Source organism: Salarias fasciatus, chromosome 8 (genome assembly GCF_902148845.1).
Source record: "Salarias fasciatus chromosome 8, fSalaFa1.1, whole genome shotgun sequence".
Taxonomy (NCBI): Eukaryota; Metazoa; Chordata; class Actinopteri; order Blenniiformes; family Blenniidae; genus Salarias; species Salarias fasciatus.
The window spans coordinates 18,489,404-18,516,425 of NC_043752.1; the positions used below are offsets into that span (position 1 = coordinate 18,489,404).

Here is a 27,022-nt window from a genome sequence, read left to right on the forward strand (position 1 = left end):
TACAAGTAATCCCCACGTTTTGGCTTATTTACAACACCAACCATTGCACATGCTCCACCACAACAACAGCTGTTCTTTTCTCTTTAGAAAAAAACCTGATCTTTATAAAAACACGTGTTAGTACAGTCCCAGAGGTCAGAGGGCGAGTCCCTGCGTCGCCCCCCTCAAGTCGGCGTCAACATATTTTCAAGTCGTCAGCCGCTCGCCTGAGTCGTTACAGCTGATCGAAGCTTTCACGGCGGCTGGCCTCGGAGTTTCATGCCTCACTCGCTCGCACTCCGTCATAGTGGTTTCCTCCAGCCCGGCCGAGCCCCCGCCGGCTTCCCCGAAAGCCTTTCTAACCACAACAGCGGCGATTGGCGCCCGGATGGAGATCAGAGCAGCAGTCAGGGAATTCTACAACTCTACATATCAACGGAAACTTCAGAGCTTGGTGAATAAATAAAGAAACAAAAACAGGTTATGACCATTAAAGTGCAAGTAGAACAAGTGAAGAGTGAGCTTAAAAAGAAAGGTGTGTCTGAGGACTGAAGACGGTCAAGTCCACAGAGACGATTGTCCAAATGCCACAAAGATAGGAAAATATAAGTTTAGAATTTCTCACTGTGCTACTTCAAGGTGACGGGGTTTCACGAGTGTGTGTGTGTGTGTGTGTGTGTCTAACACCCCACGGCGGCGCCATTGGCCTCGGGGTCTGTGACGGCGGGGGGGCCCGGCGGGACCAGGGAGGACGGCCCGGTCAGGGAGGGCAGGCGCAGGCGGGCCGGCTCCATGGCGTTCCCCCTCACCGTGATGTGGTCCCACCCGCCCTGCGTCACACGGGAACAGAGAGGCAGAAATCAGCCGCGATCCACGGCGAGAAGACAGAGACAGGCAGGCCTCTGGGTAAACCTGTGTTTGTTTGCAGGGCGATTAACCTGAAAGAGGCAACGCCTTTTAATTGTTGCAACAGCCGCAAACAGAGGCTCAGAGAGCAGCAGTGGGGTGGGGGGGTGGGGGGTGTATTCTAGCTGACGGCGGATCCGTCTTTACCCCGATGCCGTAGTCCCAGGACTGTCCTTTGGGCTCCAGGGGCTGGACGGCGAGTCGATGGCACACCGTCCCGCAGCTCAGACTGTGGCTGCCCTGCACCTTGTCTGCTATGATCCACACCTGCATCAACCACAAACACACAGTCACTGTGTGGAGGACACACTCCGTCAGTCCGTCTGGAGAGGCGGTCCCCGCGGCGTCTACCTGGTCCAGGGGTCCTACGGAAACTTTGCGCACGTTGTTGGAGATGTGCTCCCAGGAGGATCCCTGAGGGTAGCTGGGGGTCACGCCCTGGCGGTACCACAGGTTACCTGCAGGGGGAGCAGGGGGCGTGAGGTAAAGCCGGTCGGAGAGGATCCGCGCTGAAACCTGAGCGTCTGGCTGCGTCACCGTTCTCGTCCACGGCGCACACCGACGTCCGCCCCACGGACACCTGCTTCAGCTTCTGCTTGGCCGGGGAGGGGATGTGGTACCAGCAGTCTCCTGCAGGGGGAGACAGCACACACACTTCAGCAACGCCGCTGTCCAGCACTGCTTTCGGCCTCGGCTCGTCCCACCGACCTGCGGGACTCTGCGCCGAGACGGACCCTCGGTAGAAAGCAGAGCCGTCCCTGGCGACGGCCCAGACCTGGCTGGCAGCCCCGATGGACACGGACTTGAAGGGCTGGTCGGTTCCCACGTGGAGCCAGGAGGATCCCTGAGAGCAGCGGGAGGACGGCCGTGAGGCGGGGGGGGACGAAGGGGCGGGGCGCGGAGGTTACGACCTGAGAGACTCACGGCGGGCGTCAGCGCCGTGACCCCCAGGCGGCACAGCACGTCCCCCTTGCTGCTGATCGCCCACACCGGGACCACGTCCACGCCGCTCGGGGCCGCGCACGGCAGGATGGTCACGTCGCTCAGGGGGATGGGCGGGACTTCCTGCCACGGTCCTGTGGTGGTTAACTTACACTTCCTGCACAGGAAGGAAAACAGAGTGGTCATTAAAGGAAGCATTCCCAGATTGACTCGTCTTCTCTCCAGACGGCGTCCGGGTCCATCTGAGCCGCTGTCATCAGTACCTGGCCCACCGCCTGCGCCGCACGAAGTCCTTGATGGTTTTATAGCCGTGATACGACCTGCGAGGAGGCGAGAGAGTGAACCAAACTCATTCAAATAGAGAGGCTGAGACGGCGTGTTTCAGGATAAGGAAAGGAAAGGAAAGGAAAAAGAAAGGGAGACATACGCTGGAAAATCGGCGGCGTACTGCCATCCTTCCCTGTCGGTTCCTCCAGAGACGCCGTAGTCGACGGACCAGTCGGACACCTGGGAGAGAGACGTGAAACTCTGAGCGCACCTGCTCAGGAAGGACAACTTCCAGTTTCGAGAACAGACTTCCTGAGAGAGAGCGAGCTCCTACCCAGGCCCACTGGGGCGAGGGCGGCTTGGTGCTGGTCTTGGTGCACTCGTGCAGTCCTGACGCATCGCTCCACATGTAGCGGTCTGTCGGCAGGCCTCTGAAACCGAGAACGCCACATTCAAATCAACGGAACGACGACAGACCCTCCTCACAGCGAGCGGCGGCGCGGGACCTGCTGGTGTAGCCGGTCACCGGGTTCCACCGCTGGTTCTCGTAGATGTAGACGCTCTTGACGTCGGTCTGGGTGAAGATGTTGTCGGTGCTGCTGGCCAGCCCCTGGAAGAAGCCCCCGCCGTAGCCGCCGGTGTGGGCCCAGGCGGTGTGGTCGTAGCCGATCCCCCACACGATCCCCGCGCTGTTACACTCCACGACGCGCAGGTGACCTCCGACCTGCCGCCAGAACCTGCCAGACGAGAGGAATCCGCTTCAGTTCAGGACTCTGCTTCCTGTGCTTTGGCGCGTCTCTCTCCTACATCTGATCGCAGGGCGTGGGGTACGGCACGGCCTCCAGGGCGGCCGACGGCTCGCTGACGAAGACGTCCCCTTTACAGGTGATGGACCAGATGGCCTGTTTGGAGGGGGGGCCCTGGAGGGCTCTGGAGTCACAGCAGGACACGCTCAGCAGGGCCAGCTGGAGGGCAGGAGGGGGGCGGGGCCAGGCGCATGCAATGAAATAATCTGTCAAAACAGTAATCGTGTAAAGTAACAGTAGCCGTCTGTACGGGTTTCCTCTCTAAACGCACCCAGTCGTGCATCTCCAGCTCGGTGGCGGCCGCCAGCCGGATGGGCCACCGCTGCCTGGTCCGCTCCGCGGTGTAGATGGCAAAGGTGTGTTTGGAGTCGTTGAGCACGGGGACCAGGATGGTCACTTCGTTGACGAAGGCGTGCAGGTACTGGAGGGAGGGCGGGGGAGGGGGACAGAGTCAGCGCCGCGCTCAGAGAAGGAAGAGCAGCTGGTTCTTCTTCTCACCTTCTTCTCCTCGTGCTGATTGTAGTAGATGAAGAGGATCCCGTCCTTGTTGCCGTCTGGACCCGAGAACTGCTCCAGAGCGAAGTGAACGTCGATCCACTTGTGGGGCTTCCAGTCCCTCCACCACTGCATGGTTCCCTTCTTCACCCACACCGACTGGAAGGATGAACGAGTGAGCGAGTGAATGAATGAATACCAGGAGAAGCGGAGGTGAAGCAGGTGTTACACCACACACACACCTGCTCTATGGCTTGCTCATAATGTCTGAAGTTGTCCATCTCTCTCTTGGTCCGTTCGCTGAGCTGCTCGAAGATCTGCCTCCTCCAGGCCGCCGTCTGGGCGGGGCTGACCGACAGACTCATGGACTGGATGGACTGGACCAGGGCTGGACGGGGGGGGGGGGGGGGGGGGGGACAGAGACACCGTCAGCCTGCTGCCATGACGGTCCCTCTCATGAGGTATGAAGGACGTCGGACTCACAGGAAGCGCCGGCGGAGCTGAACCAGCTGAGCGCCGAGTGGCTGTCCACGCAGCAGCCTCCGCCGCTCACCCACGCCCACACCGGGTGCTCGTCGGCGCCGTACGGATCCTCCACGGCGAGGGTGTAGGTGGCCACTGACGACAGGCTGCTGGTGTCGGCCGAGTCCGGGACGGCGCCGGCCGTAGACCCCTGCTGGGTCTGGGCCTCCTCCAGATCCACGTTGCTCCACTGGGGCCCGGCGGGACCGCCGCTCTGGCTCGGGGACAGAGCGGCGCCGGCGGGGGGGACGCTGTCCTCTCCTTCTCCGGGGACTTCCAGGACGGCCGGAGCGACGGCCCCGGCGTCTCGCGAGGGTTTCCTCTGCTCCCGGTCTGACACCAGCTCGGAGATGAAGCTGTCGCTGGTCACTTTGGGGATTCTGGGTCTGGGCGGCTCCGACGTCTGGTCCGCCGTCGCCTCCACACTCAACCCGGGGGAGGCGGCGGCGGCGGGGCAGCCGGCTCCGTCCACCGATCCTCTCTCCGCGTCCGACTCCACGTCGCTCGCCCCTGACGGAGCACACACCTCGCCGCTGAAGAAGCACCCGGCACTGCAGTGCAGAGGAGCGAGAGCTTCAGAGACAAAGTGAGAGACGCCGCGGCTGGACGCCGCCGAGCGACTCCACGCCTTTCCAACCTCTGCAGGCTGGCGGCGCTCGCGCTGGAGTGGGACCGGTCTCCGTCTCGAGGGACACTGATGGCCTTCCAGGTCTTTCCGCTCAGCTCGCTGGACGTCACCCCCTGCCTGAAGTAAACGGCTCGGTCCTCGCAGCCGACGGCCCACACCTGAACACAACAGACGGCGGCTTCAGGGATGCGGCGGCGCCTCCAGGACGTCAGGACGTCATCGACTCACCTGGTCGTTCAGTCCCACGTCGATGGTGATCATCTCTCCCACCATGCTGATCCAGCCGGAGCCGCGGGGGTTGTGGGAGTTCACGCCACGTCGGAACCACACCTGGTACATGAGGAAATGTCAGACTGATTCACCAAACTGCTCAAATATTAGAGCGATAGATCGACCTGACGTCGCTGTAATGCTGCATCACATAGGATCACTGTCTTTCTGCATCAGATCTCTTTATGTTGATATATTCTCACTTTGTTGTCCTTCGTTACGGCCCACACCACACTGACTCCCACCGCGACATGAATGGCTCCCACATCGGGGCTGGGAGACTCCACCACGGCCCACGACGTCCCTGCAGTGGACCAGACAGTCACCTCAACACTGGGCTCAGACACACACCGCGGTCTTCTCGTGTACCTTTGGGGCAATCTCGACCGATGCCCTCTCTGACAATCAGCTGCCCCTCCCACAGCACCGCCCAGACCAGGTCTCCCGGTCCGCAGCTGATCTGGATCACCTCTCCGGGGACGGAGACGTCGTCCCAGGAGGAGCCCTCGGGGCTGCTGTGGTAGATTCCATCTCTGAACCACACCTGGCAGAAAACGATGAGTTTGAGTTTTCTCCATCTGTTCTGATCAGTGTGTGTGTGTGTGTGTGTGTGTGTGTGTGTGCGTGTGCGTGTGTGTGTGTGTGAAGCTGCACCTTGCCCTGCAGGGTCACGGCCCACAGCGACAGCCGGCCCCGGGGCTCCTCGCTGATCTCCCAGCCGCCACAGCTGATGTCGCTGAAGGGATCCGGCAGAGCCGTCTCCTGCGAGGGGATCTGTCCAAACGCAGCGCAGGAGAGACGCTGGTGAACAAACTCACACGCCGCCACGCACACGCAGGACACACCAACACCCACCTTCGCCCAGCTGTCCATGGCCTTGTACCTCCTGTAGCGGAGCCATCGCCTGCGGCGGACGCAGGAGTTCCACTTCTTGTCTTTGGTGTAGGTGGCGGGGAAGTCGATGGCGTAGGTCCATCCCTGAAAATACAAACATCTGGAGAGCTACAGCAGCGCAGGAAGTAAGAAAGACTGCAGACTGGCGCGGCTTCGGCCGTCCACCCACCTCCTTCTCCGTGGGCTCCCCCTCAAAGTTCTCGTCGGCGTACCAGTCGCCCTCCCACTCCCAGCTGTCGGAGGGCAGCTGGAAGCCGTCCAGAGGCTGGTGCTGCAGGCCGGTGACGTCGCTCCACTGCCAGCGGTCGCTCGGGAGCAAGCGGTCCGAGAAACCGTCGACGGGATTCCAGCGCTGGTGAAGAGAGAGAGGAAGAGACGGCATATCAGCCCGCTTCACTGACAGATCAGACAACTGTTAGAGTGAATGATCCAGTGGAGGAGAAGCCCACTTCAATACACTGTTTTGTAGGGTCCACCCTGAAAGAACCAGAGTAACTGTAAGAGGACGCATGCTTTTGCATCAAAAAGCAGTTTTATTGCAAAAGCTTCCTGTCAGGGGAGGAAGTTTGGACCACAGTCACAAGAAAAAGATTTTCCATGTTGGAAGCTTGAGATCAGTCGCTGGGAGATCGATTAAAGCCTCCAGGCTTCCTCCAGGCAGAATAAATGCAGTGTGTTCAGCAGCTTTGTGGCCTCATGCTGCTTCAGTGTTTTGTCAGCGGAGGCGAACACAGCAGAGGAAGTGTGATGAAGACAGCAGATTTTCCTTCAATGGGGAACTTGACTTTCATTTTGATGGATGCAAGGAAAATAAAGAGAAAAAGAAAAGAGGATGTGGCCTTTGCAGCTTTCATTTTAAAGCGACTCACTTGGTTCTCATAGGTTTCCTCCTGGTAGCGGATGGGCAGGTCGGAGGCGTAGACGTTCAGGTAGATGCGGTTGTCGCAGGCGATGCCCCAGCAGCACTGCTGGGCCGCCGTCACCCGCTTGAACTCCATCTGGGCGTCGCGGCATTGCTCCCACTGCTGCCCCGCGGTGGACAGGCTGTAGACGCGCCCGTACACGTCCACGGCCCACAGCAGGGACGCTGGCATGGCTGGTCCTGGAGGAGGAGGAGGAGGAGGAGGAGGATACATGATGCTGCATATATAATTCTATTACACCTATTCATTTTCTTCACTTAAAGCAAATTACAATCACAAAAAGAGTACACACACTCAAAGACCCTACAAGTATTTCTTTGGAACGAGTAAAAAAGGCTGACAAAACAAGAATGAACATGGAGTCTCTGCACCAGACAATTTCCTGGTTATATCTATTGTAAATATGCACATTTTTCCTTTTGTTTATTCATTTTATGTTTTAAATAATGACGTGGGGCTGCTGTGAAGACAGAATTCCAACATGTGGGATGAATAAAGTCCTGTATCTCATTGACCTGAATCACAGGTTCCATTGATCTGACAGCCTCACATTTAAGATGAAAGTAATGACACACAGACCAGACACACAGGCCGAAACACACAGCATGGGGGAGCTGTCAAAATAAAGTCAGTCACTGATCCTGTGTAGTACAGGTGAGTGACTGTTTATTAGCACGCACGATATTTAGACATTCGAGTGTAACTGGAGCTGTTTAGTCTCATGTAAAGACTGAAACCAGCTTTAACGACAGCCTGTTTTTGGTCCAGGCTTACAGGCTTAGCTCTCTAGAAATAGCGTTTGAACACAGAGACACAGTCAAACCTGCGGTCTGCTCTCATAAAGGGTCTGCCGGCGGCCTGGGACGGAGCCACGGGTCATTCAGCGGCTGGAAATGAATGAGGAGCGCTCGAATCCGCGACAGGAGCGCTGGATGCTCATTTTTTTCTCACAATATTGTCGCCTGTGAGCGAAACAGGAAGTGCAGCGCGGATCCTGCGCTCCTATTGGCTGCTGGGGCATCACGTGACTGCAGCATGAGCAGCGTCCAGCAGGGGGCGCCGCTGCTTCACGTCTCAAAACCAAAATACAGCTTCATATTATTCTATGATTTATTTATTTATTTATTTATTTATTTATTTATTTATTTATTTATTTATTTATTTTTTATCTAATGAAATTATTAGGGAGGAATCCTGGGGAAAAATATATTTATAAAAAAAAGTAACGAAGATAAAATAAATTATTCCAGCGATCCCAGCATCGCAAAAATGATAATCTGATTAAAAATAGCAGAAAATTTGTGGAGTAGTGGTCAACTCAGGTTGAACGTGATGAAATAAGTGCAGGGAAGTTTGTGATGCCAATAATAATAATAATAATAATAATAATAATAATAATAATAATAATAATAATAATAATAATAATCAGAGGGATAATTTATTCTCAATTATAGTGTCTAATGAACACAATATTGCTGCTATCTGTTTTCAGTGCGTTTGTTAACAAACCAGATGTGATGATATCTACACCTGACATGCTGGGATTACTGACAACAATCACTGAGCAGCAACACAGTGGACTTCATCATGTTTTATTGAGAAAAAAAAAAGAGTACATTGGTCAACACAGAGTCAAGGTACTCTGAGGAAAGCATGTGGTGAAAGCTATTTCAGCACGATGGCTTCACTTACATCACAGGGCCTGTGGGGATCAATAAACCGTCTCATTCAGTAAAGCAGATACATGGCAAAATAGTCCTCCACACAAAAAGGTAAATACTTTGTAGATCTCACACGACAGGCTGCTTCATTTAGCTACAATTCAAATGTCTACCAGTGAATGTCGTGACGTTGCTCACTGTGCACAGGATCTACATACAACAATGCTGAGTCAAGTGGAGTTTATTTAGTGAAGTAATCCCCTGAATTCAAAATGTCTTCCACCCATTTAAAGTAAAGCGGTGAGATCTAAATCAGGGTGGGGTCCACGGCTCGGCCCGAGCACAATGGACTCTGTTTTCAAAGGAACAACCAACGCAGCACAGTCTTCTGTATCAGTAATTATTTAAATATCTCATACAAACTTTCTTTATATAAATAGCCTTCTCTGTTAAAACTGTGACATGCTGATATCTGCCTCACTTTGAAGGACAAACCCTTTTCCCAACACATCACTCTCCCTTCATTCTCACAACGCCTCCTAAAAGACAACAATAATTAAGAATAAAAATAGAAATAACAATATATTCATATATTTTGGCAAGTCAGGAAGACAACCCGGGCGCTGGTCTGTTTCTTCAGTGTCAGGTCACGGTCAGTTTACATCCACAGCTCTTCAATTGGCACGAACTGGAATTAAAACACTTTTTCATCCCAGCTGTGCTGATATTAGATTTTAAAGGGACAGTTCACCCCAAAATGAAAACGAGGACTTAAATCTTCAACTGCAGAGAGAAGTGAGCGGGACACACGTTACGATGATCTGCAGGCAAATCAACCTCTTTTTCTTTAAAAGCGCAATATAAACAACACAGCGTCTGGAAAAACTAAAATCTCTCACTGCCATTCTTAGTTTAAAAAAAGTTTTATGAACTTCATCTTCAGTTTTTATGGTTGCTTGACAGAGTACAGAGAGATTAATGCCAATCATTCATTTTGGACTGAACTCTTTAAAATGAAAAACCCAATCCAGGATTTCCATTCGGCGCTGTGGGTGTTTTCCACAGAGCGGACCGCTACTGAGAGGGACGAGACGAGCACGCAGGCCGGAGCGATGTCCGGGCGGTGTGGGGGGCGGGGGTATTCAGTGTGTCGAAGGGGGATCCCGTGTTGTCTGACTCCCCAGAAGGCATAACAGCGGTGATAAGAAGGAAATAATAAAAACGGAACTCCTGACGCTGTGTGTTAGATGAGCGGCGCCGATCTGTCATTGGTGACGGTCGGCCTCAGCTTCACCGTGGCGAAGGGATTCCCTCCTCTGCAGGGAGAAAAGAGGAAAACATCAAGCTCCGGGCCGTCAGGGCGTCGCGGCGGCGGCTCCTCGTTGTTAGTGTTGTTAGGTCACTCACCCCAGGAAAGGAGCCTTTGCAGTCCCATTGACTAAAGCAACCTGTTGTGAAAAACACACAGAGGAGAAAAGACACCCTTGAAGAGGCGAGTGGACAAACATGAACACACACCACCACGGGCACCACCAGGAGAGGTGGAGCCGGCCAGACAAACTGGTCCGATTGGAGCTCCGAGCCTCAGACCTCAGAGGGAGACTGGAATCTGGTCCATCTAGAACCGCCGGTGAGAGGAACTCGCATGAAAACCTTATCGTCTGCAGAGCCGAGTGAGCGCGGCGGCGATGGAGCAGCTGAGGAATGAGCCCCAGGGATTCTGTTTGTGTTCAGGGAATGCTGCAAAGCTGAGAAGACTTTATCTAATAAAGATGTCAGATCAGCTGCTGTCAGATCAGATCTGATCAATAAAGTCTCCTCAGTCTGATTCCTTATCCTTAATCCATCTAGTATTTTAGTTTGAATATCTGCACGATATTTGGTTTAAAATATTTGAAGTATTTTTTTTTTTTTATCAGAAATGTTGTTAAAAGAAAGAAAACCGCCTTTACCCCACTCGTCCACTAGGGGGCAGACTACATCCAGATGTCTGTCAACATGCAGCCAGTTCTTCACGCCCTCCTTTGTTTACAGTTTCCAGTAAACTTTCATTTGTAATTTTAGAACTGACATCAGAAAGAGTCTTTATTCAGAGTATCTTCACTCTTCAATTCAGATTAGTTTCAATGATGATGATAACCAATACTGTCAGTTTACTTTAGATCGATAAAGTTGATTTAAAACCAGAATCTGACTCCAATCAGAACCAGCCTCAGTGATTCAGCTGGTTAAAACCCACTGCTCTCCTCAACCCACTTCCTTCAAGTAATCGCACTTCCTGGGAATTTAATTACAACTGCAGGTAATAAATACTTAACCTTTAACCATCAAAATAAAACTCATCTCATGATCCAAACACTTTGAACGGAGTCCATCTCAAGGAAAAGGTTTATCCTTCCAGCTATAAAGAGGGGAAATCATTCTCTAGCACGCCCGGAATTCATCCAGAGGGTTGAAATCCTGGTAAATCTTGATTTAATGTCATTGAAGTCAGATTGAACGCAGCTCCGTGCATTTCTTCTCTATAACATATTTTATTCCCAAACTAAACTGGCATCATTTCCTCTCTTCAGTTGGTCTGTTCTCTTAAAAACACTGAGTCGAGGGAGGGGGGCGGGGGTGCAGCGGTTGGAGGACTCGTCCCCGGCCGAATCCCTGAAGCAGCAGATCCTGAGGACGGGACGGAGAGTCCGGCGCAGGCGGAGCAGGAAGCGGGAACACACTCCTTCATTCTCCGTCAGGTGACACTAAAACGAAATTGAGTCTGCCCCCCCTCCTGCTCTGTGCCTCCCAGTGTAATTCGCTCCTCCGCCTCCTTGCAGCCTCTCCTCTGAACTCCACCTGGCTTCACCTCCCGGCCGGCCCCACGCCTCTCCCGCTCACCACTTCCCCTTCGCCCAGAGACGAATGACGAAACGAAAATCTGGCTCCGGTTCAGAGATCCTTTTGGGAACCGCTGGTGTTTATTTCCTGGAACTGGCTATTATACGGTTCCAGGCGAGTTTCTGGGTGTGGAGGCTGATAAGACATGTTTAGGTTCAACACTGAGACACTGCTGGACAGTGACATCCAGATCCGGCTGAGATCTGTGAGTCCCATTAGCTCCATTCTTTAAGTATTCTTGTTTATTACAAATGTGCTACACATCACAGGCTTCCTGAGTGAAGGCTGCACTAGTTTTGCACGTAACATTTAGTTTTTTATTGAATTATATATTGTATAATGGTAATAAGCGATGCTGTATTCTATTCTAATACAGCAAACAATTTATATCAGGCTGATTTTTTCCATTTATTGTTCAACACTAGCTCTGAGTGCAAGACAAAGAAGAAGAGACGGTTTGTAAGAATGGAAGAAAACAGGACTGGCGAGTATGTTAAATATTCCTCTAACTAAACGCATGAATCACACCTGAAGATGTGAATCCAGATCGGTGTGTTTTTACAGACTGTAATCCTAAAAAAAACTGGAAAATCCAGCCCTTTATTTGGTGCTTATTGGAAAACCAAAAAAACTTTTCCTCCAGATAAAGAGGCGTCTGCTTCGCGTCAGAATGCTTTATGCAACTGTCACTATTTAAGAAATAAAAATGTAAGTTATGCAATCTGCTCAGGAACAGAGGATTAAACCTGCTGGGCCAGAACTGAGCCAGGAGGCCGTCCAACGCCGCGATGTTAGTACGTTAAAGAGCCCGTGTTAAAGGTTTGGTCCGGAGTTAAGAAACCAGCGAAGAAGAAAACCGTGAGATGAAAACAAACGTAGAGCGACGGATCGATCCTGGAGGCGGAGGAGGAAGCCATCCCCATGGAACGACCAATTCTGAAACCCCGCCCAAAACGAGAGCCGCGGCGGACACTGACCGTGTTCTGCGGCGAGGGCGACGGCGAGGGCGAGGGCGCGCAGTGGACGGCGGGGCCGGACGGGGAGTGGTCGCTGTAGTCCGGCGGCGGCAGCAGCACCGGCCCGTCCTCGTCCTCCTGCTCCAGCTCCTGCTGCTCCGGCAGACTGACCGCGCTCAGGCTGCGCACCGGGGTGCTCAGGTTACTGCCAACACACACACACACACACACACACACACCACAGTTGGAGCGCCGGTTCGACTCCCCGCTGGGCCGACGGGCCTGTGAGTCCTCACCTGTTTGATGTGGCGTCGGAGCAGGGTCTGCAGTAGGAGGAGGGAAACCAGCCTCGCCTGAGAACACACACACACACACACACACACACACACACACACACACACACACACACACACACACACACAAACTATTTTATAACATTATTCTGCTGCAGTTTCTACATCTAAGAAGCAAGTAGAGTTTTTTTGCGACCATGTTGGACCATTTCTCTCATCATTAAATTCCTCAGCTCGACTGAAAACGACAAACGGCTCATTATGAGTGTAAACAAAAAGTATTAATCTGTTTGTCCAGAGTTTGGGAGGCGCACCAGCACCAGTTTCATTTCCCTGAAAGACACTAGATTCAGACGCAGAATGTAAGACAGAGGGAAAGATTTCCTCCACAAAGACCGAGGAGTCGCCTCCAAGTCACATCTGAAGGAGAAGCACGGCTTATCGGACCGGCGGGCTGGATTTGTTGCTAAGAAACAGAATGTACCGCGATTTATCCCAACATGTCGTCCTCTTCAAAGCCGCCGCTGACTGCATTTAAAGCCACTTCGGCCACACAGTGACACACACACACACACACACACACACACACACACACACACACACACACACACACACACACACACACACACTCGCGTCTTTAAAGGCAGGGAGCGTTAAAACATTTAACAGAGCTGTAAAGCTCCCCGTAATCTGGGATTATGAGTGCTAATTGATGTGGAAAGGAGCTGAAAATGACAATAATTTGTGGTTTACAGGTGCAGTGTTCCCTCAAAAGCATACAGTCGACTGCACGGCAGTGGACTGGAACATAGATGTCCCTGGTGTGTGTGTGTGTGTGTGCTGCAGAGTTTAACGGGTTGCAGACAGAGAGATATGGAGGGCTGAAGCTTTATGACTGTCATGTAGAACATACCTTTCATACTCTGTGCTTCCAGGCATGGAGCATCAGCGCAGGGACGCATTAAAGAAAACACAAACTCGTACTGCCACCTGAGCTATGTGGACAGACGCCTGCGACACACAAGGTACATCTCCACCTGTGTGTGCGTGTGTGTGTGTGTGCACCGAGGAACTGACTGCTGAAGCCGATACACTTTCACACGTTTGCTGTTTGCATTTATACCTCCACAAAAACACCAAAGCGAACCCCTTTCTTGTTGAAATCATTCTCTGTTAAAAAGAAAGGCAGTTTGTACAAAGAGAAGCCGAACGTGTGGCTTGAAGTTGTAACTCAGCTGGCCACTGCTGCTTAACAAGCGTCTCCCAGGGCGAAGTGGAAATCCAGATAAATAAAGCAGCTCATTAATGTGTTTGGGGAGTTTTTATCAAACACCGGAGGCTTTGTGGCATCAGAGATGAAGTTTTATCCAGCTCTTCCTGCACAGCGAAAACTTTGATTAGAAACAGAGAGGAAGCCAGACTGGCCCGCCATCACTGCAGGATTTTATTTCTGACTATTTCAAACTTCTTCCTGTGTGTCACACTTGTTTGGGCTTTTCCAAACAAACAAGATCGTTTTTTCTTGTCTGTTTTTTTCACATTCTGTTGTATTTTCTTATATTTTGTTGGGATTTTCTCAGCTTGTTTTGTGATTAAAGGGTTTGGGAAACTGTCTTCACACAGGCATTTCATTCAAAAGGATTTTCAACTTTTACAGATTAAGAAAAAAAAAAAGATACTGCATAAAATATAAACTTTTCCATAATGTGTCTCTATTATTGGCGCCAGAATAAAGGTGTGTGTGGATCAGAATGTGCGTGATTGCTCGGCCGTCTGTGTTTGCTCTGGGACGGACTAGCGGCCTGCCCAGGGTGAACCCTGACTTTTCCCCATGGATCATTTACAGCACTGCTCCAGCTGGGTAACGCAGTGTAAAGATATGTTGACAGAGCAGAGCAGACTGATCAGATACTGTGAAAAGTGTGTAAATTCATCAGTATTTCTCCATCAGCCACAGTGAGTGTGGTTACAGATTGTTTTTGAAATCGGAATTGGTTTATTCTGGTTTATTCTTAATTCAGATATATATTCATATTGTCCCTCACACCGGGGTCTACGAAGCGTTCTGATTGGACGGGGCGGCTGTGACGTACTGACGTCTCCCGGAAGTAAACAGAGTTTTTCTCGTCTTTTTTTCTCGATTAACTTTGACGCTACCGCTCCAAAATGTCCGCGTTGTTAAGCACCAGTCCATCCGCTCGTTTCATTGCATCCAGTTCTTTTAAACTGCCGTTAAATAAATCGTCTCCACACGAGTCGAAACGCGGCCCGCGGGCCGCCATCTTGGAATATTGCGTCATCACGACGGAGCATGCGCAGTACGACCAGAGTGAAGTCGCGCCTAATTAGCATATAATTAGCATATAATTCCACTTCTAAAGGAGAATAAACTTGTCGGTCTGTTTGGATTTAAACTTGATTCTGAATAAAGGCGTTTACATGGTCATTTTAGAGCAGAATTCAGCTTCATTTGCATTTATAGAGGAATAAAAAGTCCCATGTAAACAGTAGAGAAAGACTCACTGCTGTGTCCGCTCCAGCTCTCCGTACAGCCAGCCGTCCTTCTCCTCCTGGAGCAGCAGGGTGATAATGTCGCCATGGTCGAAGCTCAGCAGCGTGCTGTTGTTGCCCGCCGTGTGGGGGAAGATGGTCCTGACCCTCGACCTCCTGCTCATGTTGAGTCCAGACGACTGAGACGTGGACCTGGACAAGCTGCACTCTCCGAGGCTGCCCTGGTCTGGAGGCAAAGAGCGCGATAACGTCGCCTGAGCCGCACCGTGACACCGGCCTCTGTGTTTCAGAGCGGCCATCTTTACCTGAGTTGCGGTCTAAGGAGGAGCTGAGTGGAGACCTGATCTCCGGGTTGAACATATTGGCCAGCGGACTGGTCTGGGCCTTCAGCGGTGGGGCTGGCGGAGGAACCACAGAGCCCACGTTGTTCTGTTCAACGAGATCAGAGCAGAGAAACGTGAGATTTTCTATGTGCAACAGGTCGTTCGTAACTGGAATGTTGCGTTCCTCCTACAGAGCAATAAACAGAAACATCAGCAGCATGTAAAGATGTGCTGATGGCCTGTTAGTGAGCCCCGACAAGCTCACAAAACAGCCTCATCTGATAACAAAACCTCTGCCAGATAAGCTACAAGTACCGAGATAAAGGCCGTGTTTTCTCCATGCTTTGGTTGCTGTACGATAAGTTTCTCAGAGTGTGAGATCTTTCAGGATCTTTCAGATCGGTGGTGATTTTCCCCGGGCGGGGACTCACTCTGTTGTAGTGCTGGACCTGTGGGGACTGCTCCGGGGTGGACAGCTTCTCGATCATGGTGGCCACCGTGTCCGGCACCTGGCTGACGTCGCTGCACTTCTCCTGCCAGCCGGGCAGCCTCAGGGACAGCACCTCCTTGGCCTGGAGGTTCAGGAGAGCCGGTGCTCAGCATCCCGTGGCGGGGGGAGACCCGTACCCGCGTGGAGACGCCGCCGCCGCCGCCTTACCTTCTCGTGGAAGTTGCTGGTTTGGTAGGAGAACATGCAGTGTTTGTCTGCCAGGAAGCAGAAGCGCCTCTTCTCTTCCAGCAGCGCCTCTTTGCAGCCGTCGGCGATGAACTTCTGCATGTCCATCTGGCGGCACGAGATCGTCTCCAAGTACTGCAGGAAGCAAACAATAACAACTAAACAACTGCAACATGAACAGACACATTGATTTGCTTGAACTGTTCTGGACCACCTGCACTGTGCGGCTCTTATCAACGTAATAAAAAGAAAAACTTTGATCCTGTTTACTGGCAGAGTGTGAGGACAGAGCCGGAGCTGCCAGCGCGAGCAGCCGCTCTGGACCGTCGACTCCAGACGGCACGTTCGGGTTAAATACCGAACAAATGAGCAAATCAAGGCTCTAATCAGCTCCGTAATCAAACTCTGCGGTTTATGTGGGTCACCTGCTGCTCCTGGATCAGCCTCCTCTCTGAGGGGGGGCCTGAGAGACGCTCGTCCCCCACAGAGACTCAGAGTGTTTCTGAAACATCTCCACCTTTCCTCCGTCACTCCATTCTACACCCCCCCCCCCCCCCCCCCCCCCCCTCCTCCCATCACTTCCATTTTCCTCAGGTTGCCATGGCGATTCTAAAGTAGCCTTTGTCAAAGACTGCACCCGACGGTCTGCTCTCATTTCGCTCCTCGCCGTGTGTCTCTCTCGCCGGTTGAATCAAGGCTCTTCATTTCCCATTTCAACCGCGTATAATTGGCGGGATTCTGGGCGAGCGGCGGGAGCGCAGACAGGCGGGACCCGGTTCATCAGCGGCGCCTTATTCCAGGCTAACACGCCATTATTAGAGAGCCAAGGCGGCGAGGCTCGTCTCCCCTCTACTCCACAAATATCATTTCATCAGATAATGAAAAAAGGAGGTTCTGAGGGAGGAGGGGTCCCCACGTTCATCATCCAAGCAGGCATCTGGTCTTTATCTGCCTTTTCTGTGGCGCTCAAAGAAGCGCCAGAAGAAGAAACAGCATTTCCCAGTCTGTGGGGATTATTGTGACATACTGGGGTCATGTCGTCTCCAGTTTGGGGTCAATAGTTGACAGATGTTATGAAAGAGAACTACCGTCTCCTTCACACTTCAGCAGCCTTTCGCAACATCCAGAGTTTACTCACTGATGTGACCAGTTTGGGATATTTCGTCAATCTTTATCACGACTTATCGGATAAGAGCCGTCTTATCGCCGCCCGAAACCGTGACTGCATGAAACGCCCACGTTTGTGGAAATTCGGGCGTGTGCAGCATGGGAGGTGTGAAGCTGATAAACACATTGACACATAGTGCAATGGTCAAACTGGGCCTTATGTAAAGAAAAAAAAAAAAAAACAACAAAGAGACGGAAGACAGCTGAAGCTCCGCACTCCGTCACATAAATCATACGGCTGTCATGCTCCTCTCTCAGACACCACAGTGCAAGAATTTCATGACACAGAGCCTCAAACATCCAGAGGAAACACAAAGTGTTCCGCGTCAGGCCTCACCTCGTTCTCCCGGATCTCGTACTTGGACGAGTTCTTCCCCTGGCTTTTCCTGCGCAGCTTCTTCAGGTCCAGCTGAGAGCGGTCCAGAGAGTCCTGCTTCATCTTGTGCTCCGACTGGTAGCGCTTAAAGGTGGCCTGCAGAGACACACACACACACACACACACACACACACACACACACACACACACACACGGTTAAAACAGGTAAACACGTTTGTATGAACGCAGGTGGTGTGACAGATGATCAATCAGTCAATAAAAGGAATTCATGAATCCATCAATCAGTCACTTTCACACCTCAAATATCCCTAAAACCAAAGAAACAAAACATGCATACACACACTGAATCAGAAATATTGACATTGACAGGATATGAGTCACCAAAAACAGAAATATTAGTATGATAATAAGGACAATGGTATTTATAAAAAAAAAAAAGCATTATTTAAATACAAGAAAGCAAAAGATAAGCTATGAGCTATTTAGTTAATGATATTGAAATATTTAGTCAATTAAACAGACAAAAAGTCAAATAAGAAAATAAAGCAGGAAAAAATAAACAATTAAGACTGGATGAAGTAAATATCCAGATTTATTAATAAGTTAGAAATAAATCTACACTGCAACGATAAAAAAAAATATTTCTGATGATATAATGTAAAGAATCCAAAAATTTTCTGGTAAAAATACTAAGGATGTAAGAATGTTTTTCTTTTTTGAAAAGAAGCAATTGTGTTTAAAAAAAGAGAAAAGATTTTATAAGAAAAACTATTATTCAATTGTTATTTCCTAAATATTAAACCCTTCTGTCTGTAAAATTGCGTGTTTTTTTTTTTTTACATTTATGACAGTGTGTAATAAATATGAATGAGGTGCTCTTGTGCTGATCAGTGAAAGCTGATTTTATTTCCTCTGCTGACGTTCTTTTGCGTTTTTCAGCATCTCTTCACAGTTCAAACACTTACGTTCATGTACTTCACATCCATCTCTGTCTTCTTCTCCAGCTCTGTGATGATCTCTCTCTGGAATCTCTTGAACTGCAGAGACCAGAAACACACACACACACACACACACACACACACACACACACACTTGACATTAGCTGCAGCGTTAGCATGCTCCAGTCACATGTCTGCTGATGGACGGAGGCCTGCAGGAGTCCAGTGACGACGTTTGTCCTCCCGCCCACCGCCGCTTATCAGCTTGTTAAGGTTAAAGATTTACAACTTCCACCTCTGGGAGATAAAACGTGACCTGGCGGGGGGGTGGAGGGGGCAGTGGGGGGGGGGGGGTACTTGAAACAGGATTGATTTTCACTCGTGTCTCGACTCTAAGCGCCGGTTTGCTTCTCGTCAGCCGGCATGCGAAGCGTCCGACCCCGGGGTCAGCCGCACAGCGTGGCGTCTCCACCCCCCTCGAGCCTTCCTCCACCTCTCGGCTCACCGAGATCTTCAGCTCTCCAGAATGAACGGAATGAGCCGCGGGGGTCGTGGGGGTCAAACGTCTGCAGACGCCCCGCCTCGGTCTGTCGTGAGGGGATCGGCAGGGCGCTCACGGCGGCGGCGTGATATATATCTGTATTTATAGTTATTATTATAATCATTATTTAACAGTTTTTATTCACACAGATGAAGGCAGAATAAACACAGTTCTGGGAACGGTTGACCACATTTACAGCGTTGTCAGATCTACTTACGTTCTCCTCCAGCTCGTAGTAGACCTTCCTGTGGGCCTCTGCGATCTCCATGAGGACCACGCCTGGAAGCATACCAGAGTTTATTAGGGACGTGCGTACGGCCTTATCAGGCTGGTATCGCTTGGCAGGGAAGTGAAATGTGCGGCATTGGCCTGGAAGACGAGCCGATAGGCTGAAGCTCGGAAGATGGTACGACTTCCTCACGTCCAAAAAAATCTGGAAACACGTTTAACCTTTAACCTTTCATGCTTGTCAGGTGAACTGGAGGTCTCTGGTGAGTGTGTTTGCAGTGTTTTAAAGACGCTCCGTCGTACAGGTGTGTGTGTGTGTGTGACGGGGAGCTTGTAACTTTCTTTTCGCCGAGCCTCAAACTCATCTTTACAGCCCATATTTTCCAGATGACTTATCTGCTGCCAGTGTTTGAACAGCTGTCAATAAGTAATCTCTCTGAAGCGTTCTGGCATTGTGGCGTCGGACGCAGAACAGTCTCCATTCACGCTCACCTACGGCGTGGACGGGAAACAAAGGGCGCGAGGCAGTCCTGTCAACAGAAGGGCGCCGTAGCGGTTTATGCAGCCACCTCCGGCACAATGGGGTGAGATCTAGACTCCAGGTTTACTACAGGACACGGCCTTCTGGTCAAACCTGCAAAGAGCGCACGCAGCACGTGGCCTTTTTGTTTCCCCCCCCTGCTAGGAGTCAAATCTGGACCGCGCTGACGTCCAAACGCTCGGGGGTTTCAACACCTCCAGAATGGAGTCAAGAAAAAAAAACACAGGTGTCTGTTTTCTCTTAACGCCACTTCACATGCGTCCACCTGACACTCCTCGCCACGCGCCGCCACTTACAGGGAAAAACACATGTAGCGAGCCGCCGGGGCGGCGCTGGACGTCTGATCCGCTACAACAACATTGCCCTCTGAAGGTCACCAGAACGTACTGGTAAAGGCCGCCTTTGTGTTTCATACGTCGGGGTGGCGGAGCGGGTGGAGGGGGAGGGGGAGGGGGAGGGGGAGGGAGGGGGAGGGGGGCTGTTTGTACAGTGGCAACAACAGACTGGACAGGCTGAGGAGCTGAGTGTGTGTGTGTGTGTGTGTGGAGGCAGGTTCAAAGAGGCCATTGTACGCCTGCAGGCTTCACCTTTGGGGTGATGGAGGTGTGAACGCCCGGCTGACTGAGGTAAATGCCGCACTCGTTCGCTCGCTCGCTCGCTCGCAGGAGTGAAGGGTAAAGCGGAGCTGGTGCAGACGCCACTTCGCTGGAGATCTGACACTTGAATTATTATTTTCTCCTCGGTGTGAGAGGAGCGGGTGCTGAACGGGGACTCTAGACCTGCCCACAACATCTATGGTTTCACTTCAGGAACAACAACAACAACACACGGCGGCTTCTTCTCAGCTTATCTCATCTCATCTCATCTTCTCGCCTCTCTCTGCTGATTTGTTCCCTTTCAAGAAAAGTTAAGAAAAGATAAGACCAGGCCGGATCTCCGCCTGCGTCTCGCCTCCACAGGTCGCTGCAGGTCGGATGATGTCGTGGAAAATCCATCATCTCTGATTCACGCAGCTGGACTATGACTCATTACCATAAAGGCTGGGCCCATGCTCTGGTTTATGGGACGCGCTGCGCGTTACGACCAGATGAAACACACTCTGACATTTTACGAGGACGAGCGCGGATCCCGGTCGCTCGCTGCCCGGCTGGTCAGTCGGCCGCAGTCCAGGGGGAGCCTTCAGGGGGTGGACCGTGACCATCCAGAGACGCCTCCGAACCGAGTCAGGATCCAATGATCCATGATCCAGGGAGGCGGGGCCTGGAGGCGGAGGACGCTCCCTGGACGGTGACGTCAGGGTGGTTAATGATGAATCCCACATGATGATGACGATGACGGATCATGTCTGCTCTTTAACGCACCTCTGTCTCCTGAAGCCTTCACTCACAGGCCACCGTTCCAAAACATGAAGGGTTTCAACAGCCGGCTGTGTTTTTCCTCCATTGCTCAAAAAGATCTGAGTAAGGACGCTGTCATCTGATGCGTTCAAGAAGACCGAGACGCAAAAAAACTCCAACAGAGACCAGCAGACAGACAGACCACAGACTGAGCCATGATTAATACTTTTCTGATCAGTCGATCATCTGGTTTCCTCTCATTTCCTCCACCAGTCAGACATTATCCATCGATTATCCGGTGAGAGCAGCCTCTCTCCCAGTCTGCGTCAGGGTGATGTCTGGGATTTGTCTGGACCGCCGTTCGGCACAGCCGATGCGTTTCCCGCCGATCGATAGCAGCGACAGCTGCCTTAACGCGGAACGATGAGCCGCCGTTACACTCGGCCCGTCACATCATTCACCACGAGCGCTCTGAAGGCCAAACGCGTCCCGATAAATCTCAATTCAGCTTCAAGTGGCTTTAAAAGTTGGATAATAGAATAATAATAACAGATACTCTGCTGTGTCTCAGTTTTCTGATGCCTAAGTGATGGAGGTTTGGCACGCCGACGCTTTTCTAACCTCAGCTTGTGTCTCGCCTGCTGTGACAGGGTAATCGCGCAGGATGAGATGTGAAACGGCGTGTTGGGACACGCGTGTGTGTGTAAACTCCAGAATAAAACTGTCCGCCCTGGCATTTGAGAAAGGGTTTGTGATCGTCTCGCTCCTTTCAGACGCTTTCAGGCGTTTGGGAGGCGTTTCGGCCGATGCCGTGCCGGTTAAGAGAAGTGGGTGGTTCAGCGCCGGGTCGTTTCCAGAGAGCAGAGCCATCCTGTGAAGTGGCGGTCGGGCCAGATGTTTGAAATGTCAGCCAGTCCTACCGGGTACAGCATCAAGCAGCCTTCAGAGGAAATGCCTCCTTTCAAAAAGCCAAAAAGCTGTGAGAGAAGCTATCGACTGGAGGCACTCGGCGGCCCGGAGAGCCGCCGGAGAAACACCCCGGCTGACATTACCGCCGCTCTCCTGCTGACAGCGTGCTTCAATATTTGAGAAAAACAATTTGGACTGAGGCTCGGCGAGCAGAGCGGAGAGGGGGTGGAAGGTGGAAGGGCTGGGGCTCCTGGTATTCATTCTCCACCAACACTTTCGGTCCATCAATACCTGCTGCCTCTCGGAGCGGAGCGGCGGCTCCCTGCGGAGTCCAGCTGATGCATATGAATCCATCGGAGGACGCACAGCAACAAGCTGCTCCCCATCATCAACAGTCCACTGCTGCTTTTTGAGCATAAACACAGAGAAGAGACACACCGACACGTGCTTCCATTGAGTTTTCTCTCTGGCGGCAGAGTGAAGTCTTCACCCTTCAAATCCAGTCAGACTGTGGTCTGGAAACAGAAGCACGGACGCCTCGGCAGCTTTCTGCAAATACCTGCCAACCGCGGTGACGCACAAGCTTTTTACAGCACACAGAAAGACAGTCTACCACTTCAGAGAAACACGTCTGCACTGAAGTCCGAGCACAAAACGACATGAGAGTAAACAATGCACAGTTTGCCGGTTCCTGTCCGTGCCAGAGACGACGCCAGACTGAACCCAGTCAGCGGTAAACAGGCATAAACCCTGTAAAGAGGCGGCGGAGGACAGAGGGACGGAGGGACGGAGGGACGGAGGCCGGCGGCTCGGCGGTGGGAAGACGGCCTCTCCTGTCCGCCTGTTTGCTCAGTGTGTTTGCTGCTCCACGCACTGCGGCGGGTGAGAGAATTCACACCGCGCCGCCGTCTATTCCAGGCAGTCCAGGAATGGCTGCTGAGCCCGGCGCCCTGCTCGGGACGGTCAAACAGTGCCTCGCCGCCATTTCTGCTGGATGGACGCTGAGCGTTCAGAATGCAGCTTGTCGTGACTCCATCCATTTCAGCTCAGGTGTTTTGGAATGTGGTGACATTAGCATCAGACAACCGGGAAACAAGAACATCGGATTTAATGAAGCAATAAAATGCAGCCATTGTTCGCTGACAGGTGTGGCTCAGCAGACGTGATCGGCGTGACGTAACGTCACGGCGAGGAATGTCTCTGAGCGGCGCACTGAAATGTCTCCGTGCTGAATGCAGAATAGAGTGGAGCTGAATCAACCTGCTGCTGATACGACGGAACAACCGAAAGCTTCTCACCCGTGAAGGATTTCAAGTCCGAGGAATTTTAATATTGTTTGGTCGAACCTGTTTAACATCTGAACAACTCCATTTTATCAGATTCAAAGAGTTAAAAAGAAGCCAGTGAGCGTGGAGTCAGAGAGGAAATCTGAAATAGACTCTTCCTGCTTTCATTCCTGCTCATGTTCAGAGAGTTGTCTGACATTTCTAACCTCAAGTATTCCAGAAGCTCAAAACAGAAGAAGAACTGGCTCAGATTGACGCCACTCGTGGTTTTTTATTTTAAAAAAAGTCTATAAAATGAGAGAGATTATCTTTTCTTTCACCATCCTGCTCCGATTTCCTGCCCGTCGCATCAAACTGAGGCCAATTTGTTCATTTGTGCGTTAAAGAGCGACGCAGCAACCTGATGAATGGCAGCGGGGCTGCATGACGACGATCGGGACGAAGTAGGCCAGCTCTGAATTTTAGCACTAATAGAATAATTGGAGATGAGTCACGATATGGATGAAAAACAACCTGGAGAGAGGAGGCAGCGCTTCAGCCAGAGAGAGAGAGAATCCTGCTCCTGCCGGGCTCCAGGGCTCACTTTCACTTATTTCCTCCTGTTTGTGTAATTGACGGACGTGTGGCATGGACTTTACATGCAGAATATGATTATTTCCCTCGGGCGTTGAACCAGGGCACCCCCAGAAACAAAATCTGGTTCAGCCCAGCAGTGCGAACCACTTCTCCACCGTGACGTCAGCTCGAAAACACGTCTCAGCGGCGGAAACGAACCATCCCGGCCTTGACCAAAGGTGACACAAATATTACGCCAACACCTCTGAGTGTTAATCATTTGTAAGATATATGACATTTGCTTCATTTCCCTAAAAAGACAACAACAAGCTAGTGGCACGAGACGCCCTGGTGGGAGATTAGAGCAGTTTCTGGGTAAACGTCGCGAGACTGACGGGTTTTTAGGTCATTTGCTGCAAAGAATTAGCTTTAACTGTGCAGACTGGTCTGTTTTCTCCACTTTGTGAGGCGGCTGCTGCTCCTCTGCGTTTCTACAGCTGGAGGAATCAGATCAGTGAAGGGTCCTCCGGGATTTCGCTCGCTGACAGCCGGACTGAAGCCGGACCGGCTGGAGACTCACCCAGCTCTCTGGAGACCGGAGACACAATGGCGTTCTCCCCGATCTTCGACACCGCATCAAAGTAGGCCTTCCCGGAGAGAATCATGGCTGCGCGGGGAGAGAGAGGCAGCCGCAAGTTACATTTCAAGCAAGACTACTTTAGAAATGAAGGAATGTGAGCTGCTGTCAACACCGATGCTCCAATGAGACCGAGGTGTGCTGAGTCCCGTGTGAGGCTGGGAGCCGGGCTCACCTGTGACGGATTTCTCATAGTTCTTGCCGAGGATGACCAGGTTCCTCAGGCCGGGGTTGAACTGTTCCATCACATTCTGCAACAGGGAGCACAGACACTTAAACCACCGGTAATTACAGCGTTTCACAAGGCTTTTCAAAAGGCACTCACTCACTCTCTCGCTTCCTCAAAACCATCTCTAATTTATGTTTATAAAAAAGCCGAAGCAGGGATTTTCCAGGTACAGTTGAAGCTCATGAGGCTGTTTTTGTGGGAGTGGGCGGAAAAAGTGAAAACAAGTGGGTGAAAACAAGTGCAAGTGTTTGTGCTGTTGCTCTATAAATATCAGCATGTGAGAACAATAAAACTTTCAATCTTTAACTTGACCCCTCACGTATGCTGCGGAGCAACTCCCTGGAAGAGAGCGAAGTCCCACACAAAGTGGCAGGCAGCTATTTGCAGCGTGAACCTCATCCCCCTCTCTTTCCTCTCTCTATTGAAATCGGGCACTGCTCACCTCCCTGTCTCTATTCCCCTGGCACACCCTCAGTGGAACAATGCAAGGCCAGGTATGGCTTTACATGGGAGAACAAGAAGGGAGCAGAGCAAGGAGGAAAAACAGGGAAACTGGTTCCTTCATTTCTGGTTGTCTCCCTCCCAGCTGAAACTGTGGCATGCTGTCAACCTCAGGTATGACTCTCTCTCTCTCTCTCTCTCTCTCTCTCTCTCTCTCTCTCTCTCTGTTTGTGTTGCGAAACCATTCAACAAAAGAAAACACAACTTTACCCTTCAATCAAGCTAAATACCAAGCAATAAAACTTTTCTTTTGAGAGCAGGAGCACCTAAAGACGAGCACACTGTTTATCAATTAACCTGATGAGATCAAGTCAGACCAGGATTTGATGCATGATCAAATGAAATGACTGACCACATCAGATCAGGCCTGTTGATATCCACTGACTGAGTGGCTGCATGGGTAAAACTTTCCACACAGACAGGAACACCAGTGTGCTTCACTGTGATTTATTGCCAATACTGACAGTAACTGAAAGGGAGTGTCCCTCTTGTGAGCTTTCTTTCACTTGTAAACAACAAAATACTTCATTGGATTATCAGATTTTTTTTAAGCATAAAAACAAGTGGTCCTCTGTATAAAGGGCAATAAAAAGGAATTAAACTTATGAATTTTCTTTCTTTTAAAAAAAAAAAAAAAACGTGACATGAATAAAATTGTATTGGCTTGCCATACAACGCGGAAACTCATTTAAATATGAAATATTAATCAACAATACAATGAAAAAGCAATAAATAAAGTCCCACTCACCTTGTAGGTACTTTCTGTGAGCTTGCTCACATCACCCGGAGTCCGAGACATGATGGCAGCGTGAGTCTCCTCCCAAATAAATCTTATTACACAAAAACAACAGTAAATAAAATGGTAATCCAGGTGGTCACTCTCTCCCGACAATAAATCCCAAACAAGCCGGTCCTGCTCCGGGTCTGCAGCCTGACTGCTGCGGACGGACGCTCCGCGGCCGGCGAGAGACGCACTCACTCCCTGACGGACTGACTGTGACTGACTGGCTGCTGTCAGCCTGCCCGGGACACCGACGGACGCCGAGAGAAGCCGAGCGGAGCCGAGTGAAGCCGAGCGGAGCCGAGAGAAGCCGAGCGACGCCGAGGGACGCCGAGGGTCTTTGAGGCCGGGAGGCGCGGCGGAGGCGGAGACAGAGGGAGGGAGGAGCGTTTTATCCATGAAAGTTTCTCAGTCGTCAACATTTACAGACATGAAGTGATGACTCATGTTTGATTAAAAAAAAAAAAAGTCAAACAGGCATGACGTATTTAAACGAGGAAAATGAAAATACCATAAGTGTCCAACAGAGGGCGCCATGACACAACCATCAGCTCTTTCACAGCTGGGGAGAAGAAAATAAAATAATGCAGTGACGCTCTGGAAGCCCCAGCAGTTTATTATGTAAATGTATGCTCGTATTCACACTGCTTTACAGAAGAGATAGTGCTGCCTGATAGATTGATTAATTAATTTAATGCTTCAGTGATTAATTAAATCATTCATTTATTCATTGCTTCATTGATTGATTCAATCATTCCTTCATCCATTCATTGACTGATTAATCCACTGACACACCAGGTACTTATAGGAGCTTTAAAACAGAATCATCTCATCCAAACAAACATGCAAAAATGCTTAAAAGTACATCTTAAAGTAGTAACAGTTCTATGTCTTTAATATAAATGAAACTGCAAAATTATGGGAATTATGAAAAGTTGCTAGTACTTGCAGGCCTTAATCTAGTATATTGAATAATGTAAAGAGTTTCAGTGTTGTCTTGTGTCTTCCACACATAAGAAATGTGCTTAAAAAAGACTTTCCATAATATTTCAAATAATTTGATCTTAATTATTATCCTCATCATGCACCGTGGAAAATCC

General features: G+C 50.8%; 2 protein-coding genes across 3 annotated transcripts; both read right to left on the reverse strand.

Moving 5' to 3' along the window:
* Positions 1-28: 28 nt before the first annotated feature.
* Positions 29-7,593, reverse strand: tecpr1a (tectonin beta-propeller repeat containing 1a). The gene is made up of 24 exons (XM_030097862.1): positions 7,456-7,593; positions 6,579-6,811; positions 5,879-6,061; positions 5,671-5,793; positions 5,470-5,589; positions 5,185-5,359; positions 5,019-5,119; positions 4,774-4,875; positions 4,555-4,703; positions 3,879-4,468; positions 3,638-3,783; positions 3,399-3,554; positions 3,172-3,321; positions 2,902-3,059; positions 2,601-2,831; positions 2,429-2,525; positions 2,255-2,334; positions 2,091-2,147; positions 1,810-1,984; positions 1,594-1,729; positions 1,423-1,515; positions 1,237-1,343; positions 1,033-1,152; positions 29-809 (listed from the first exon to the last, which is right to left on the reverse strand). Exons 2-24 carry the CDS (start codon positions 6,801-6,803, stop codon positions 660-662), a joined length of 3,624 nt encoding a protein of 1,207 aa, XP_029953722.1. The 5' UTR covers positions 6,804-6,811; positions 7,456-7,593; the 3' UTR covers positions 29-659.
* A 615-nt stretch (positions 7,594-8,208) lies between these two features.
* baiap2l1a (BAR/IMD domain containing adaptor protein 2 like 1a) lies at positions 8,209-26,125 on the reverse strand. 2 transcript variants are annotated; one of them, XM_030097863.1, is made up of 14 exons: positions 25,890-26,125; positions 24,587-24,662; positions 24,355-24,441; positions 19,136-19,197; positions 18,405-18,476; positions 17,440-17,574; positions 15,918-16,070; positions 15,691-15,831; positions 15,242-15,365; positions 14,949-15,162; positions 12,429-12,485; positions 12,154-12,337; positions 9,701-9,741; positions 8,209-9,609 (listed from the first exon to the last, which is right to left on the reverse strand). In XM_030097863.1, exons 1-14 carry the CDS (start codon positions 25,938-25,940, stop codon positions 9,537-9,539), a joined length of 1,470 nt encoding a protein of 489 aa, XP_029953723.1. In that variant the 5' UTR covers positions 25,941-26,125; the 3' UTR covers positions 8,209-9,536. The 2 variants fall into 2 exon arrangements, with proteins under 2 accessions (XP_029953723.1, XP_029953724.1); XM_030097864.1 differs by lacking the exon at positions 9,701-9,741.
* Positions 26,126-27,022: the final 897 nt, after the last annotated feature.